The sequence below is a fragment of the Gallus gallus genome, chromosome 1 (genome assembly GCF_016699485.2).
Source record: "Gallus gallus isolate bGalGal1 chromosome 1, bGalGal1.mat.broiler.GRCg7b, whole genome shotgun sequence".
NCBI lineage: Eukaryota > Metazoa > Chordata > Aves > Galliformes > Phasianidae > Gallus > Gallus gallus.
Genome location: NC_052532.1, coordinates 52,239,341 through 52,252,704, shown reverse-complemented (window position 1 = coordinate 52,252,704; position 13,364 = coordinate 52,239,341). Strand labels below are relative to the sequence as shown.

The following is a 13,364-nucleotide window of genomic DNA, read 5'->3' as shown; positions in this document are numbered from 1 at the left end:
AAGGCAAGCAACTTGCATGACATGAATTCTTGAGGTCACAGAAGAGGTCACTGGAGTATTTTGATGGTGTGCAGCAATAGAACAGGGGCCAACATGGAGAAATTAGAAAATAGGAAGTTCCATAATAACACAAGGAAGAACTTCTTCACTGTCAGAATGACAGAGCACTCATTGTGGTGTCTCCTCTGGAGATATTCAAAACCCATCTAGACGCCTACCTGTGTGACCTGCTGCAGGGAACCTGCTTTAGCAAGGCGTTGCACTCAATGATCTCTAGAAGTCCCTCCCAAACCCCACAGTTCTGCAATTCTGTGTGATTTCGGACACCTCTTTGCTGTGTCATGAAAGCACAGTCAGAGAACTCTAGCTTCCATGAGCAAGCTGATTAGTCAGCCTGCCAACATGTGAACGTACACAGCTCAAAATTTTACAAGTGTGCAATTCTGTGTATGTGCGCACGGCTGTGCATCTATAAAGCCAATGAGGGCCTGCTAAGGAATTCAAAGCCCTGCAAGAGAATACCAGTCAGAAGATAAACCATTTCAGCTTATCTCAACAGGATTCTTGTCCATGCAGCTCTATCCTGTGTACGACACATGACAGCTGCTGTAACAGCTGAAGAGCAGCCCTTCCTGTTTTCGCACTGTTTTTCAGGCTCTGCACATGTTTTGTTTCACCACTCTGTTAACCACAGCATAGGTTCAGAGACATCCGTGTCACAGGAGCAGCCAGATTGTCCCCTCTCCAGGGCACCACCTCAAGGGTGGTGTCACCTTCCAGGCGGTACCACCTTCCAGTGCAGGAGGCACATTCCTTGTTGGGTTGGCTGGGAGACCTTGTCCCAGGAGCCACTAGGATGTTTGTGACTATGAGCAGGATGCAGCTGGAGTGCCAGATTTGGCGCTTAGCAGTAGGCTCAGGAACAAACATTCAGACTACAAAATGAATCCTTGCAAATTGCCAGGGAGAAAGATTTGAAAGTGCCCCATCTACCTGCTGCTTTTTATCAGGGGTGTCTCTCACAAATCAGCAATCATTTGTAGCCATAACCTGGGGGGAATATTTGCTGGAGATACAGCCTTCCATAAAGCTTTCGGATTAAGAGACATGGATATTTGCAAATGCCATCTTATTTCTAAAGCTGTCATAACATTAGTAGCAGACACATAAGTCAGGAAACTAAGCTTTCTAGCAACAGTGCAGTATCTCCTGACACAAGAAAGATGCCGAGCAGTTGGACTGGATTCAGAGCAAGATCACAAAGATAATAAGAAGGCTGGAGCACCTCTCCTAAGAAAGGCTAAGGGAGCTGTGTTTGTTCAGCCTGGAGAAGAGAATGCTCCAGGGATACCTCATTCCAGCCTTCCAGTACTTATAAACAAGAGAGAAATCAACTTTCTACGTAGGCAAATAGTGATAGGTCAAGGTGGAATGGTTTCGAACTAAAAGAGGGGAGATTTTGATTAGATGTTTGGAAGAAATTCATTACTCAGAGGGTGGCGAGGCACCAGCACAGGCTGCCCAGAGAAGCTGTGTGTGCCTCAACCCTGGAGGCTCAGGGGCAGGTTGGATGGGGCCCTGGGCTGCATGAGCTGGTGAGGGGTAGCCCTGTCCATAGAGATGGGTGGGAACTGTCTGGGCTTTAATGTCCCTCTCAGCCCAAGCCATTCTATGATTCTATGATCTATGAATTTTTTTGCATCCGAATTTTTTAATGCATAGCCTGACCTTGTAAGCTTTATATCTCTGCACACAATGGCCTTTAACCAGGAACATTTATTTTATGGAAAATAAATAAATAAACCATTTCACAGAGCTTAAGCAGACAAGCTACGGCTGACCAGCCCCACAGAAAGAGACATCATTACAATTACAGCCGCAGCAGACCGTGATGGTATCTCAGGAGTCAAGCCTGTGCACTGTGCTAGTGCTGCTCAGACTACAGCAAGGCAAACCTTTTAGCTTCATTATTCTGGCTGTGCCTTGCTGCCATCCTGGGGATTTTCCCTTGCTTATTTATGTTTCTGCTTTTTTTTCTGGTCATGAAGTCACAGCTGCCAGAAGTAGTCGAAGGAGTGAGAAGGAAGAATATCAGACCTGGAGAGATTGTAGTCTGGAGTGGGAAAAAAACGCATTCCATCTCAGATGAAAAATGCAAGGGAAATGTGGAGGGAGAGGGAAAAAAAAAAAAAGTGATCTGTAACAGACATTCAAAAGGAGGGATGAAAAATCAGAGAAGTGTAGAAGGGAAGGAGCCTTGGCAGTGACAGATAGTAAATTCATACGTAAGCAGGCCATGAAATACAACATGACAAAAAGCTGTAGGAACTTTGCCTCCACAGTCTGGCCATGGCTGTTGCAAATGAGAGGAGTCACTGCTCGCATGTGCAGGCTCATCCTCTCCTCCTCCAGCCTCCCCGGCTGGTACTGGCACAAGACAGGGCTGGGCACCAGAGCTGTGCCAAAGTGTGGTGCCCACAGTGAGCAAGGCAGCTATGCTTTGTCTATGGCAGCTTTTCTCAGCTGTTAAAAGGAGACTTCTTAGGATGGAAGCACGGGGTAGCCTGGGAGAAAGAAGTTACGTGACTGGTTTGAAGCAGCAGCTTACAGCTCCTGCAGCAGGAAGTTACATTCCTTCTGTCCCTGAGGTGCTTTCCAGCAGGACAACACTCAGAGTGGAGAGGAAAATTGGGGGGGAAAAAAAGAACATCTGTTTAGCTTTGTCTCAGCAGTGACTGTGAGGATATTAGCAGATAACCCACAGAGTTCTGAAAGTTGTAGCCACTGAAGCAGAACATGAAAGTTGGAGAGGAAAGTTTGTAGGGAAGCAGGATCACTGTTTGACATAGTAGCAGGCTGAGAATGACCCAGACTGAAAATCTCCACCAGAGATGTCCACAAAGCCAGAGACATCGTCAGGCAGCCACTGGTTCTGGCTGATACCCAGATGTGTTGCTGTGATACCTGCCAGGTGTGGGCAGGGAAACACTGCAGCTAATCCACCCCATCTCTGAATAAGGAGTCTGTGACCTCATGGTGTGGAATAAGGCCATTCCTCCTCTCAGCTAATGCTATGGGCAATTCCAGTAAGGCAACTTCACCAAAACTGGGATTCAGTTCTGTGTGGTTAAGGCAGCTACATAATGTAGCAGCAGTAAAATACATCCTTTTTCTGACTGTGCCAGTACCAGCAACCTTCCAGTTATCATCCCACTGCAGAAATGGCTTGCTTGCATTCTAAGACTCTGGGGAAAATTGCCCAGAATGTGTTTCAGGAGGAGAGTGTGTCATCCTCTGATAACTACCTGCAGTACAAAGTGCTACAGCTGATGCAGTGAGTCTATGAACCTGCCCTTAGCATACGATCAAGCAGATTTCCCAGGTTTAAGAGCAATAATGCAAAAGCTGTTCCATGCATTTAGTTATCCTTCTGCATACATAACCTTCATGCATGCCAACAGACATGGAAATGTGTTGCATTTTTTTACAACCCATTCTTTGTTGCTGGGCCTGCTTACTGGCAATGTACAGCAATTCAGACTGCATATATGTCATTTCAGCTTGCTGCCTGTTGGCAAGAGCAAGCAGGCAAATGCATGCTAAAAACCACTTCTCACAGGTGGTCCTTCATGAGCTGAGGCCCAGCAGGGTGTGGGAGTAACATCTCTGCCCTCTGCACGACCATGTTCCCAGATTTCAGTCCAGCTGAACAGCAAATAAAAATATAACAGCAGGAGAGGTTGTAATACTTGCTTTGTACATGGTTTTCTGTCACATCACAGCTCCCATGGAATAGCAGTGAGATGCGTGATTTTGCCTGTCTAGAGATATATTCTCTCCTTTCTCCCTCCCGTTGAAAAAGCTCATGGTCATTCAAGAACACTGAGATGGATATGAGGCCTTATGAATGCTGTGGCCAACGTATAATGGATGGAGCCCAAGTTGGCCTTCAGCCACAGCAGTGACCCATCAGTCACAGGTGAGGATATCCTGCTCTTTATGTGGGATGACCTTTTGGCAGTGTCTACAAAGACATCTCTAGGCTGCTGAAGCTGGCAGTATCCTTTCCCAGCCCAAGCAACCGTGTCTGAGGGAAATGGAGAAGTTACCCAGAGCAATGTCTGTGAACAGACAAGGTTTGGGAGGCTGTTCAGAAGACCGTAACAGACAAGAGTTCATTTTTAACCAAAATTATTGGATCTATTCATTGATCCAAGCACCATTAGAAGCAAGAACAACTTCCCAGGAAATACATCATTCATACAGTACAATGTACACAATGTGTAACAGATTCTGAGGAATAAGAGCAGGTAGTCCTGTACTCAGGAAAAATGTTAGCAATTATTCACTGAATGGGGGGCACAGAAGGAGAACGGAGCAGCATCAGAAGATCAAATAAGGGTTTTTCCACATAATATATCCCCTAAACAGTATGCATAAAATCACTTGACAAAAGATCTCTTCTCCAATATAGCATTCTTCCTTCTTTCCTCTATAGCACAAGACAGAATCCAGAGAATATAAGCATCCATGAAAGACTGAAGCATCTCTTTGCAAAACCCACATGGCTGGAGAGCTTGTATTTCCCTTCTAACTCTACAAACTGGCAACAAAAAAAAAGGTCAAAACAGGGAAAGGGGGGAATCCCACAGCACCAGCCAGACAGGATGAGGAGAATTGTTTCCTAAGGGCAGGCTGAAATGATGGAATTTTCTCTTTCATTTTCAGCAGAGGAGGAGAAGTTTCATTCCCACCTGTTCTTCTCAGCCATAACTTCTGGATTTCAGTTTCTGAAGCGTTTGGTCTGATGTCAGTTTAAAATGCATACCCATCACAACTGCACAGCATACTGTTCATCAGCACTGATTTAAAGGAGCTACTTCAGCTGCATTCATTTATACCTGGAGAGAAATCTTCTAAAACATTTCTTTGGAAGTAAGACTTCTGGTAGTATGGGAAATTAAACTGATGCAAACTCCCAGAGATTGCTGCAGCAAGAGGGGTCAGGTTAGTTTTCATCACCTATGAATCTAACACACCATATTCTTTTTTTCATTCTTTTTTTTCCATAATTATTCCTGTATTTGCCAATTACCGGTACCACAGCATCGTGTGTTCAAACAAACTCAAGTCTTCCTGGCCTCTCCTTGCATCTTATTAGATCCAGCAGTGAAATCATCATGCTAAATTTGTGCCTTCCTGTTTATTTCTACCTTGCCAGATTGCAAGGAGCAGCAAACTGTGTGTTCTTTATAAATAATGATAGCGCTTTGCATTTATATAACTTTCCATCTGTGGATCAAAGAACTACACAAAACAAGGTTTGATGTTCACAGTTTGTTATCATTTTCACTTCAAGTATAAGGACAGAGGAAGCGTGAAGTTAAAGGTTTCCATTTACAAGCTAGCTTCGTTGGCTAGGGAAAGGCTTCTTTTGATTCTCTGATTTGATAAGCCCAGGGCGATTTTAAAGTCCTGAGGCCATACCTGAAATGAAGAGAGTAGGTGCCATAGAACTGTAGGATGGCTTACTTTAGAAGGGACCTTAAAGCCCATCCAGTTCCAAACCCCTGCCACGGACAGGGCTACCACCCACCAGATCAAGCAGCCCAGGGCCCCATCCAACCTGACCTTGAATGCCTCCAGGGATGGGTACACAGCTTCTGTGGGTAGCCCGTGCTTGTGCCTCACTACTCTCTGAATAATGAACTGCCTCCAAATATCTAATCAAAATCTTCCCTCATTTAGTTTAAAGCCATTCCTCCTCGGCCTATCATTGTCTGCCCATGTAAAATTTGATTTCCCTCCTGCTTATAAACTGGAAGACTGCAGTGGGGTCTCCCTGGATCCTTCTCTTCTCCAGGCTGAACAAGCCCAAGTCCCTCAACCTGTTTCTACAGGAAAGGTGCTCCAGCCTTCTGATCATCTTCATGGCCCTCCTCTGGACCCACTCCAGGTCCACATCTTTCTTGTACTTGGGGCCCCAGGCCTGGATGCAGTACTGAACATGGTGCCTCATGAGGGCAGAGTAGAAAAAGACAGTCACCTCCCTCTTCCTACTGCCACCCCTCTGTTGATGCAGCCCACGATTCTCTTGGCCTTCTGGGCTGCAAACACGTACTGCTGGCTCATATTAAGTTTTTCATCTATCAGAATCCCTAAGTCCTTCTCAGCAAGGCTGTACTCAATGAGTTCTTCTTCCGGTTTGTATACATATCTGGGATTGTTCCAACTCAAGTGCAACAGTTTGCACTTGTCCTTGTTGAACCTCACTAGGTTCTCATGGGCCCACTTTTCAAGCCTGTCCAGGTCCCTGTGGATGGCATCCCTTCTTTTTGTTGTATCAACTGTACCACTCAGCTTGATACCGTCTGCAAACTTGCTGAGAGTACGCTTGATCCCATCATCTGTGCCACTGATAATGATTTTAAAGAATAACTGTCCCAGCACAGACCCCTGGGGTACATCACACATCACCAGTCTCCACCTGGATATAGAGCCATTGACTAGAACCCTCTGGCTGCAGTCATCCAACCAAGGAGGGTACCCAGGACCCTCTCGACACCAGCCTTACCAAAAGCCCGGGGCACTACAGCATGCACAGGTTTTACTACAAGAAGATGGGGGAGAGCCTGCCTTGTCTCTGCAGGCAGACCCTGGGTCACCTCAAGCAAAGCAGAGCATGGTAGCTATGTTATCCATACTGCTGGTCCAAACACACGCACAGCTGCTCAGAGGGGTTTGGTGAAGTGGATGACTGCTCTAGGATTAGATGCTGAAAGCCAAATGCCAACAACAGGGAGAGGTGTACATAGCAAAATTACTCTTCTAAACAGCAAGCCTGGAGTGACCATTCAGTGAAGCCCATGTAGCCTTTCTGGCTGTCACCTCCAAGACTGCACGAGCAAAATCATTTCTGAGTCAGCAATCACCTCCTATTCCAATACTTTCCATCAGTGCCTTGCTGTTTTCTCCCTCTAGTACACACAGCTTAAAGTCAGTATGCCAGGAGGTAGCACCTCAAGTCAATGGCCTAGAAACTGCTCAAGGTGCCATTTGTTTTGTGACAGTTTAATGCTTACATGTCCTAATGCACAAGGGAGAACCAAGGTGGGAGTGAAGGGGAGCAGAGATGCCCTGCAAAATATCAGTGATAACTTTTAAGGCTCTGAATGGAATTTTAAGGAGACAGAAGCAAACTAGTTGGCAGAAGAAACCACTTTTAGTCAGAGTACTTTCTTTCAAGCTGGCTTCTTTATGTCTACTTTAAAGAAATCTTTCCATGCTCCCTTCCTCCAATTTTAGACATTGCTTTTCCCTCTGAAAGCCTACAACATGGTGATTTTGAGCAGCTCTTCCTTTATCTACTGACTGGAGATACATGCCAAATAAATACTCTGTATCCCCTGGTGTGCTCTTATCCATCAAAGAACAAGTATGGCTTTAGGCAGCATTAAATCAATTCCGCATTTTGTACTGCTTTCTGCTTCCCCCCTTCTTACCAACTGGCCATAGAACAGCCCCACTCACACACACAAGGCACAGAATTTGTTTTTCATGCCATGTAGTCACCTCAGAAGAGTCAGAGTTTAAATATGGCTGCAGGAAATACAAAGATAAAGAGCTTGCAGGCAGCTAATCTGTGCAAGGAAGCTCAGTGCAATATCCTTAAATAAGGAAAACGGCACTTCTGGGCAATGACTGTACTAAGTCAAGAATACACTTTAAATTAACTTTGCTGGAATATGTAAAACCATTGGATATGTTATATGTGTGACAGCATACCAATCCATATTTTCTCCATATGACCCAGTATCCTACACCTCATAAATAGGATGCCAAATCCCACATGCTCCTGACACAGCCAGCCCTTGCCAAGGGTTTCTTGGGGTATTTATGCCCACTTTCTCACCTTCCCCAGAATATGAGGCTTCATATCCAGGTTACCTTGAAACCGGTCCCAAGCCACCACACAGACCAAGTATTTTATTTGTAGGAGAACTGCTGGTTTACCTATCATTCATTCTTGGTGGCATGTTCTTGTTGCTGCCTCCCTCCACTCAGACACCCAGAGGTATTAATTCCCGGTGTCTTAGAGATGATCCCGCTATGTTTGCAAGCTCTTCTCCTAGCACAGATGGATGACCCAGTCCTTAGAGGGGTTGTGCTGGAGCAGAAGATCTCCCTGTGCCATCAGAAAGAAGGCAAACTTGAAGCAACACATGGCACTTATACCGGGCCTGTTTTGATACAGAAGAATTTCCCTTGTTACACACACGTGTAACAGACCCAGACTCCAGAGCCTTGCCAGACACACTGCCAAGGAGGCGACAAGACAATTACAAAGAACAACAAAGAAAAGGCACATGCGCTGAGAGGGGGAAGGGGCAGAGCTGGCAAGTCGTCCTCCGAGGACAATGCAATTCTGCAAGTCTCAACAACACCAATCAAGAAGTGCAGATTTTAATCTTCGCTGTAATTAACTTTATCCAAACGAGCAGCAGGCTGGCTGGCTTTGTATGGGAGTCTTCTAGCAATTTAATGTGCCTTTAAAATGACTTGGCACTTCTAGAGGAAGAGGAGAGGGAGAAGAAGATTGATGCGGTGCCAAGCATTTACTCCCACTAATGAAAAGGAACTGCTAGGGCTCTTTGATCATATATTGTACCCTATTCACTAGGTGCTATTCAATGGAAACACTGTTGTTACCACTACATTTTCCAAACTGACAGCACAATAAAGTACTTCCCAGCACATATGTAGCATGTAGTGCTAAGTGAATGGCACAGATATTTAAAATTACATCCGCAGTGTGTTAAAATGCAATGTGGCATGAAATATGTTGCACTCACGCTAAGGCAGTAGAAATGACAGTCCCTGCATTTCTGGACCTCCCTTGGCTCCAAGATTTGCACGATGCCCTGGCCTGTCGTGCTGTGCATGTTACCATGCAGAAGCCAGTGCCGGGAAGGGTTCTCAGTTCATTCAAGCTTTTTGCTTGAGAAGGGAACGTATTGCTAAATCATAGAATCATAGAACAGCCTAAGTTGAAAAGGACCACAAAGATCATCTGGTTTCAACCCCTCTCCCATGGGCAGGGTCACCAACTGCTCGGATGACTTGCTGTGACTGCCTTGGCCATCTCAGAGGCAATGTGTGGAGTCACCAACCCTGGATGATTTCAAGAAAAGGGGAGGTGTTGCTCTGAGTGATGTGGTTTAGTGATATGGTGGTGATGGATTGATGGTTGGACAAGATGATCTTGGTGGTCTTTACAGCCTTAATGATTCTATGATTCTATGATCTCAGAGCTTGGAGTGGAGCTGAGAGCTCTGAGACAGTGTGCGTGTTGGTGGACATGGGCTAGGAAATTTATGTCAATGCTTGGCTGGCCATAGTCAGATGGCTTAAATGGTGCATACTTCCCTGTGATTAATGCTTCCTGTTGGTTGGCTTTGACTGTAGTTTCACTCCATACCTTACTTATGCGCACAGAAAAATTTCTTAGAGGTACCACTTTCTCCCCAGTGAGCAATGAGTAGCACAGAAATTGTGATGAAATGCCTGTGCACTGCCATGTCTGTGCAGGGAGCTCTGCATGGTGTCGGCGGGCCAGGGTTAGATTTGTACCTCTAGCAGCTGCATAGGAGTTACTTGTATGATGTCTTGAGGTTAGTTGCATATCTCAAGAGTGACACAGGTAGAGTAGCACCACCAGTTCAGGAAAGATAAGCATAGTGTGGCCAAGGTGAGGTAAGCAGCAGTGCCTCAGTGTGCAAAAACCTTTCAGTGCAGCTTAGATTTGTTTCTCATCACTCTTCGCTGCTTGTTGCACCACTTACAGTTCATGGATCACACAGTCCATTACTGTCTGATGCATTCCTTCCCTGGAGACACAACTATGCTACTGTTCTTGTAAAGAGAGTTACATAATGGAAAGTGCTTCTTTTTGGATTGGATTTAGTGCCTATGAGGTCAAGGTCTTCATGAAGATCCTGCAGTACCTCCTTTTAGTATCAACACCCCATCCTTTGCATACTGGCCACACTCCAGCTGCTTGAGTCTGCTCTTCTTTGCATTTGTGCTGAACCAGGTATGAAATGTCCAAGTCAAACCACACAATGTGTCAGCCCAGGCAAACCCAGCATCAGTGCAGTGAGGCAAGCATTACTTGGAGCAGGCCAGAAGTGTGCCTGAGAAGCCTCTGACTCTTTAACAGGATAACCAACCATATTGTCATATCCCAGTGTTCCTGGGTACTGCTTAATTTACTTCTGTCAATGCAGTCACCTTGTCCCACTCTACTAAAACCACATTCCCTCACAAGTACCTTTCCCGATACTTTCATCTTCTCTCAGAGCTTTGGTAATAAACAAACCAATTCACCACCTGTTAGGAAGACTGCTAGACCTGCAAAGATTAACATTAAAAAAGAGCAAAAACAGTGATGCATGTCTGAGATTAAATAATTCATGATCAGAAACATAAGAAAAGCCAGAAGTGAGGAGGAAAGAGAAGCTACAAGCACTTCAAACCCGCAGTGTGTTAGGCACCGATGCCATCAATCACGATACGTTCAAGAGGGGAGTGCCACATTCGCATGCCAATGAGCTCAAGTGATGCTGAGCACCAGGGTGGAGGAGAAATCTCCATTCCCTTGAAGTCAGAGAAGAATCCCTGGGTCTGCATGCCCTGTCCAGCCAGACACCTAAAACACGACTCACAGCACCTGCACCAAGCTTCTTCATCTACCTCAAGAGAGTCTCTAGGATGGTCAGATAGCTTAATCCTGGGCTGTGGACTTCAAAGCTAGTGAGAAGTGGAAGGTACACCTCTGGACAGACCAAAGTGTCATTTGCTCTCCCCTTAAAGTATTCCATGCTTTTCAGTATAAGTGGCCAAGGAAGTGAGTGCTCTTCTGCACTGAGAGCTTCACTGTGGGAAGTCAGGCCTCTTTATTACTCAATAGCATCTTATTTAGCAGCAAGCTCTGCTGAGTTCAGGGGCTTTATCCCAGGGTAAGTCACTAATTAAAATCAACATGCTCCACTCTGTTTTACAGTTTATTAACTTAGCTTTGTTTTGTAGACAAATCTAAGGATTAACTCTTATTGTTTGTCTGCTTTGAGGCCCTTTTTGTTGTTGTTGTTTAAAAGTAGGGCATTTATTGAGAAATCATTGACCGAACGCAGCCTTGTGCTCCCTGTGAGAATCTGATAACGAGATGAATGCCTGAACTGCTTTGAAATGGACAGATCGATGTTACAATATGAAAGTGAGAAAATGATTTAGGGTTAGAGGTGGCAAGCCTTGCTCTGATCTCACACGGGACATAAATCAGATATTATACCACTGGAGTCAGTGCCAGTGCCCTGGGGTAGATCTGTTAACACAATCCTGAATCAAACGCAGTGATTTTCAGAGTTTTGGACAGTGAGGAGGGATTGTTAAATGGGACAAAAACATGCAAATGAGATAATGTGTGGGTCTGTTAGAGAATGCTGGAAGAAAGTGTCCTGCTTTTCACTTTTGCTTTACATTGAGATGCTGTGTATTTCTTCTGGGGGGAGGGGAGAGTGGTGGAGAACATATTTTTGCATTTATTTCTGAAATGAGCTGAAGTGCATCATCCCTATATGTGTATGTAATACAAGCAAAGCTCCATGGGGCAAAAATCTAAGTTCTGTTTCAGGAAAAATCCTTTGAGTGACTCCAATGGTGGAAGGAGGGGTTTCAAAGCTGAGCCAGCCCAAAGAAGTACTCTTTGATGCAGCCTTCCTTTGGCCTGAGGAGCTAACTCATATCTGCCAGATTGCCTTGGGCAGCAGCTTTTGTTGTCTGTAAATATCTCTCTCCATAACAGCCTTAATTTTTCTTTTCAGAAGGAAAAAGGTTGGTGACCCCTCAGCACTGCCCAGGCCTGCAATTGCTACTGGCCATCAAGTGCATGGCGCCAGGAACTTGCTCCCTGATTACCAAAGCACCCATCCAGTCTATACCAATTACAGTGGGACACTTACAGTGACTTTTTTTTTTAAGCTGTTTTGCAGCAGACTTTTTCCTAGCATCATTGCCCTGCCTTGCTTTCTTACCTCTACCATGCAACACGCGCTTCAGCACCTGGAAGATTGTCTGTAAAGACAATCCCCTTCCTTCCTTAGACAAGCAACAGCCACACCAGCAGGATTAAAGTGTTCATTTAAGAGCAATCAAGTTTACATGTGTTGTGTTTTCTTTTATTTTACCAAAGGAAACACATGAGTGAGTGATTAAAGCAGACACTTGGGTCGGCGCAATTCATTGAGATTGCTGTTGTTTGCTTTGATGAGATTCCAGTCCACGGCAAATTTCCTCCCCGTGATTAGCCTGGTGTGGAATACACAATGCTCGCTCCGCTGGAATAAGACCTGGGGAGAGCGCAGACAGCATGTTTATGCACTGATGTGCTTGATTATTTATTGCAGTGTCATCTCGGCGGGATAGCACAGGTTAGTGCAGGGGTTGCAGCTAATCCGCGCTAGAGCTGCTATTGAGCCCTTCATCAGGCATTACAGGATGATCCTGGCTGGAAAAACAGAGCCTGTTCTCACTGAACTGATCACCCCCGAACCCCACAAATGGCCTGTGGTAATTTCCAGCCCTATTTGATAGTCACAGATTCTCACCAGAGGAAAACAGGGATTAACTGCAACAGTATGTGGCTGCCCAGTATGTTCTTCTCTCTGTCAGGGATTTCTGCCTGCTGTTGTAGTTTCATAATTATGCAGTTTTGTGAAGCGAAGGGTTAGCCAAGAAGAAAGCCCACAGCCCAGACCTCCTCTCTGTGTCCCTGCACCCACAGATTTAGGTGATGGCATCTCTTCCCCAAACAAGCATTATTCCCTATTATCTCAAGGCAACACAGAAAACTCGCCTCCCAGCAAGAGATTAGCATAAAAGACTGTGCTTCTGCTGCAGCATTAAGGATGGACTCAAATCAACTTAAACATGACAAGTTCATGACTCGCATGCTGCCTGCCTTGAGCTGCTCTTCCAGCTGTGCTCCAGCTGTGCCTACAGTGCATCTGGAGGACCACCTTCAGGTCACCACCACATGCAGACTAACTTCCTGTAAGCACAGCTGGAGGGTGGGAAGCTACACACAGCATCCCCTCGGATTGTTTGTCACCCACTGGGACAACTGATCCCAACTGGAGTGAGGGTGACCATACTTCCCAGGGGTGTCCATGCTTTGCCTTGCTGAGCAGCTCACTGGCCACTGGACCAGAGCAAGATTATTATTCGTTATTATTTATATGTATAACCTGTATTTATCCATAGAATCATAGAATCATTAGACTTGGAAGGGACCTTTAGAGGCCGCC

General features: G+C 45.4%; 1 protein-coding gene across 2 annotated transcripts in view; it reads left to right on the top strand.

Moving 5' to 3' along the window:
* The window catches only part of ISX (intestine specific homeobox), a 68,776-nt gene extending 56,563 nt beyond the window's left edge, over positions 1-12,213 (top strand). For both annotated transcript variants that reach the window (XR_005843252.2, XM_025155535.3), the window contains one exon: positions 11,883-12,213. Coding sequence is in view for 1 of the 2 variants with exons in the window: in XM_025155535.3 (XP_025011303.2) it covers positions 11,883-11,900 (18 nt within the window). In the remaining variant the exon portion in view is untranslated. The remainder of the gene's footprint in view (positions 1-11,882) is intronic.
* Positions 12,214-13,364: the final 1,151 nt, after the last annotated feature.